This window comes from Malus sylvestris, chromosome 8 (genome assembly GCF_916048215.2).
Source record: "Malus sylvestris chromosome 8, drMalSylv7.2, whole genome shotgun sequence".
Lineage (NCBI taxonomy): Eukaryota > Viridiplantae > Streptophyta > Magnoliopsida > Rosales > Rosaceae > Malus > Malus sylvestris.
In genome coordinates, this window is record NC_062267.1 from 7501 (window position 1) to 13167 (window position 5667).

A 5667-nucleotide genomic window follows, 5' to 3' on the forward strand; every position below is an offset into this window, starting at 1 on the left:
CTATAAGCTGGAAAATTAAAAGGCATTGAAGAATTTTGAATACACCTAATGAGAAAAGAAAAAAAAAACACCACTATTAACTACAAATTACATTGCCAAAAGAGTGTTGAATGAATACAAAAACCAATAAACACATTCTTTTACCTCAAAATATACATTAATGGATAACAAAAAGAATGACAAAAATTGACCCGTTTCCCACACTTTGTTAACAAGCTACCATAAGTGACGATTTGGCTTGAGCATAACAGCTTAATCTTCATGTCATTCTATTTCTCAAAAATGTACTAGGCAAGTCGCACCTTCAGAAAGTCAACTCTTGCTAAGAGATGGTAAGATCATCAGACATTACTGAGGGTATTCGGTGGCACTTCAAAATCTTTGAAGTTGCAACTTTTGCTAAGCGACGGTTCAACACAATAACCCTATCATCATCCAAATCAAAGCGCACGCTCTCTTCGCTGCAGTTTTCGACAAGTAGGCATAAATGTTTCAAATTGTCAACTTCAACTCCGTTAACCTTCTTAACCTGCCACCACATGTTTAAAAAAAAAATCACAACATAGTAAACAAGTACATGTGTACGATTGTCAAGTTGTATCCTGCCGACTTCCTATCATATCAGTAACGTGGGGAAACAATAGCCTAACATCAATGACACCTCAAATATAAGTGATACAGATGTGTCACAGTAATAAAAGTAGGAAATTGTCACACCTGTAACTCTGCAAGACGTTCATATCCTGCATTGATATCGTCCATTAGGACCTGAACACATTAAACAATTGTCACGAAATTATTCAATGACCTGCTCAATCAAAAGAAAATTCCTAAAAGTGGCTCTCCCGGTAAAAACTAACAGTATACCATTTTAAAGTTGAAAAAGAAATGTATGAAATTTATCAATAACGAAAGGTTAGAGCTACACGTTCTTGGACGGATTCTTATAAAAGAACATGGAGGGGATAATAAATTTGGCGGGGTTGACAACATCATGACATAAATTATAAAAACTAGAAAATAACAAAACAAAACTTATTTGTCAGTATGATTATATTAACTGATTTTGACTAACATAAAAAGGACATCATTGACAGAATTTTATCTCAACTAAATGAAATTCACAGCTTTATATTCTTTCATCATTCTACTTTGCAAAATTCTTTTCTTAGTGGCACATACAACGAACAACAAACTAATGCAGAAATATGACTTATATCACTTAAATAATGTATCAATACCTGAGAAAGGATGACAAGCTGTTGACCAGGCCGTTTTGGTGGTTCCCTCAATGCGCTCTCACACAATCGTCGAGGTGAAGTATTGTACCAGTCTTCTCCATACTCGTGAAGGTATGGCTGAGTGAGTGGAACAAAGACCAAACCAGCAAAAATGTAATAACTAGGAAGCTTATCGAACTGATGAACTGGAACTAATGGCTGTAACTGCATAATTGAACAACTAATGAATCAATTGAATAAAAAAAACAAAAGTATATACTGCACAGCAAAGCAAATCGTACATCACTGATTAAACCATCCTATGAATTTCAATTCACATCTTACTATTGAAGTTAAAATTTGCATTTAAGACATAGAACCAATCTAATTATCACTGCAATAACAAAACTTTGGTGAGCTCAAACTTTCCTAGTTTCAGGTACCAAAATTCTTCCTATGCCAATCTACGAGGTGAATATCACAAAGGTCACAAATATCTTAAAAAGATAGTAAAAGAACAGTGATATAAGTAACATCATGTGGTTCTGCCAAAAAAATCCCCACATCCTTGCACCAGACTTCCCTTCCTTGTATATCTCTCCCAACCATCACAAAGTTCAACCGGAACCGCATAGCGTATACCATGCCCACAAAAATCTTCAATATCCATTCTAACCATGTGCAGTCTAACCTTAACCATAGCCGAGCCAGATCTTAATAAACTCAATGGAACCTAATCAAAAAATTATAAGACAACCAAAAAATGATATTCTACATAAATTTCTTAACTTTTTTTTTTCCTTTCAAAGAATGTTCCTAGAAACCAGCTATTTTCTCCACTTTGAATTACTCGAAACAAAAAGAGAAATAAAAGTTTGTGAGTTTAAGAGACATCTTATCTTATGCTTGTGATTCTTCTATGGAGAAAACACTAAACTAAACACACATACAAAATAGTACCATACTTACAGGTTGAAGGGCGATACTGAATTCATACTCTTCACCGTCCCTCAGAACTCTAACTATGGCTGTTTCGTTGGGTTTCTTCATAGAAACCAAATGGTCAAATGTTATCCGCTCTCTGTTTCGAAAATGAACTGCATCGTGCATCGTGCTAAAAATAAGAAAGCATGGGGAAAACAAATATCTACAAAGTAAAAAAACCTTCCATTCTGCCTAAAGATCTTCACTGTTACCCAAGCCAACTGTCAACTTCTAGTTACACTACAAATACATGCATGTGAAGCAATTGGAATGTATGATAGGGCTATTGCAACAAAATTTTCATTTGCTCCCATCTCCACGAACCACAACCACATTGGTATTATTAAAGTTAGGGAATAACAAATGACTACCTGTTCCATCATTCGCTACAGGCACTCCATCAAAAACAAGGATAATATCATCTTTCTTCAAGACTTTATAGGCATCCGAGAGTGGGTTAATTTTGTTCACTAGTACCCCGGTCATTTCAGGGCGCATCCGAAAGTGGTTCCTCAGTTGAACATTTTCAATGGGTTGGCATGACAAACCCAGAGAGCAGAATCCAACATACTTGCCACTTTCTTCCACTCCAGCAATAAAATGCTTTATTACTGGGACAGGAATTATATAACTGAAAATTCCAACAGATGAAGAAAGCAAAATTTAGCAAAAGAACAACAAAGCTCTGAGACGCCATTAAGGGTTAAGGAAGTAGTTTCTCAAACTCAACCAAGAGACTCTTGGTGACTTTGTCTGCCTGTAGACTGGACTTGCACTATTGAGTGTCAAATCACACCTTTGTTCCTTTACAACATGTCCAACAAAAAGAAAATGAATACTACAGATCCTATCTTACCGAACAAAATGAACAATGGCCATCTGAACTAAAATAAGACTCACCCAATATTCTCTGCACCAGAAAGGTTCTGGAAAGCCACACCAGCAACTTTATTGCCCATGATTGCTGGACCGCCACTATTCCCTGGATTTATTGCAGCATCAATTTGTATTGCCATGAGCTGGGTTGCCCCGTGTACATATTGAGTGGGTTCAACCCTAGAAACAACACCTTTGGTAACTGAAATGTTATCACCACCTGGGACCAAAAGCGTTGCATTAATTAAGTTATGCACTTTCTCTGTGCACCATGCTTTCAGCCTTTCACTATTAATTCATAAAGAGAAAAACAGTACAGGTAGAACACGAGTCCATTGGTATAAGTCCTTTCACTACAAAAATAAACTAAAGAAGCTATAGGTTAAACGAGAAAGATATCAGGCACACATCCAAGCAAAATGAACTATGAAGAGTGAAGAAAAGCACCTTTGGGATCAATCAAAAGAAATCAATCCTCTCTGTTTATTATTTTTACACAAAAAGGAGCTAAGAAGAAAGGTTTCTGCTCAAGTAGCTGCGCCAAAGATTCTCATTTCATATTTCCTTAAATTTCAATTGTCAGAAATATTAGACTGGTTTGATTTCTTTTCAAGTAGAAAGTATTCTAGTGATTTCAAGATTTTCTGGAATTTGCTTTTTCAGTGCTCCACAAGTCTAATTTTACATCTTGGAGACATTTTCTCTTATGCTTTAGAAGTTCATACTCAGTTCGGTTTTTTCTTTTACTGGTTTATGGGAGAACCCTAGTCCCTGTTGGAAGAGAAGGGGACATAGCAGGCCTCTATGTAACCTCTCAATAAAGCAGAGATTATGCCTTCTCTTCCTAGGTTTATTTATTTCTTCTATTCAATGTTCATTTTTTTCAGAAATTTCTGCAACCTTAAGATTTGATTTCAGCATCACAGCATCCATTAAGATCCAATTTCCATCATGCATAACCAGGCTAGAACCAGGCTTTAAATGCAAAACAATGATGTGAATGAACCATCATGCTAGCTAACTATAAAGCTGAAGTGTTTAGGATCCTGCATAAGATTTGGTATCGCACCCACAACAGCTCTTCATCCTATTTATAGTAGTACTATTTTCACAAATTACATGTGAATATAGGCATTATGCAATGAGGTATTGTTTCTGACTGATAATGATATGGGTCTACTTACCCTAGATATTGAAAACAATTATGTGTTTTATCTTGTTTTTCTATCTTCAGCTTCAGGATGATATAATATTACTTAGATCACATTAAAGATAAAAAGTGTGGTAAAAGAGTAAAGTTGATTGTTACCTTGAGGATATCCAACAACAGCCACGGCTTGCTGCAGAAAAGGAATGTCCCCTAGATCGAGGGAAGTCATACCCTCCCAGAAGTCTTGACTTTCAACGGTCAAAATGGCTAAATCACATTCATGACCAACAGCGTTAACTTGGGCTCTGTACTTGGTAGGAGAGCCATGCTTTCTTACAAGTACAAAGGTATGATCAGCCACTACATGAGCATTTGTCAGAATTTTCTTCCCACGGATTACGAACCCTATGTTATAAATTACGAACAGAATATTTTAAAGTTAGAAGGAAACTAATGCAGGCAAACGAAGTTGAATGTTAAAATCAAAGATAAATAAAATTCGAAATCAAGTAATGCAGATGGTGACAATTGGAGCTTTGAAAATGCAATAATATGGCAATGGAACCTAATTGAGGGTTTTTTATGTGTTAGTGTTCCATTACCTTGCCTTATCAAGCTGCTATTAGCCTATTTCAATTGTATTCAAAGATAAAACTCCCTCGACTTGAGAAAGAATAAATGAGAGAATGTTACCGGAGCCCATGGTTTCTCGCTGGGACTTGTTCTGCCAAGGAAGGAAGTAGTTAGGGCTGCTCGTCACAGTGAAGATCTTCACCACTGAATCCAATGCTAGCTCTATTGCATCAGTATCCGTCGTGGTCCTCCTCTGGATGTTCCTCCCATCACCTAGACCTAAACGTGGTAGTGGGCGTCGTCGTTGCACGTGCGCTGCAGCTGATGAGGGGTAGGGGAAAGGCCCATTAGAGTTAACTGGCTCGGAGGAACAAAAAGAAGACGCAGCGGCGGCGGCCGCAACTTCTTCAACACTAGCTGCGGCTCTCCTGGTACTGGTAGAAGTACAAATACTAGTCCCTCTTGCGGTTGCGGTTGCCTTACTAGCTATTAACTTTATAGAGGAAACAGAGAGCCTGGTGAGTCTATGGACGGACGTTCCCAGCATGTCTTTTTTGATTTGCACGGCAGTCGCTCTGATTTCTGAAACAAGACTAGTTAGCGTGATGAGATGATGAAACGGCCATGTTTTAAGCCGTGTTATTTTATTGGGTAAAAGATTGTACCCTCATGTTTTGTAGTTTTCAATATTTAGTACATTAAATTTTTTTCGTCTCAGATTCATACCTAAAGTGTAAATTTTGGAACAATCTCATACATCCGTTAGTCAAACTATTAAATCTCCCGTTAACTGTGACGTGGCGCACTGACTGGGCACCACGTGTCATTCACATATTTTTTTTTTCTTTCTTCTTCTTCTTCTTC

General features: G+C 37.2%; 1 protein-coding gene across 1 annotated transcript; it reads right to left on the reverse strand.

Annotated features, from left to right (window-relative positions):
• Positions 1-76: 76 nt before the first annotated feature.
• On the reverse strand, positions 77-5424 carry LOC126633440 (protease Do-like 10, mitochondrial). Its single transcript, XM_050304050.1, has 8 exons — positions 4924-5424; positions 4390-4635; positions 3105-3300; positions 2576-2835; positions 2190-2317; positions 1242-1445; positions 718-768; positions 77-529 (listed from the first exon to the last, which is right to left on the reverse strand). Exons 1-8 carry the CDS (start codon positions 5348-5350, stop codon positions 323-325), a joined length of 1719 nt encoding a protein of 572 aa, XP_050160007.1. The 5' UTR covers positions 5351-5424; the 3' UTR covers positions 77-322.
• Positions 5425-5667: the final 243 nt, after the last annotated feature.

What these genes read in the sequence shown, in the direction of transcription:
- LOC126633440 (XM_050304050.1), bottom strand. Translation starts at nt 5,350, where the DNA reads ATGCTGGGAACGTCCGTCCATAGACTCACCAGGCTCTCTGTTTCCTCT. An exon ending in GCGAGAAACCATGGGCTCCG is followed by an intron (nt 4,636 to 4,923) that starts GTAACATTCTCT and finishes TTTATAACATAG; the next exon opens with GGTTCGTAATCCGTGGGAAG. An exon ending in AACGTCTTGCAGAGTTACAG is followed by an intron (nt 530 to 717) that starts GTGTGACAATTT and finishes ATGTGGTGGCAG; the next exon opens with GTTAAGAAGGTTAACGGAGT.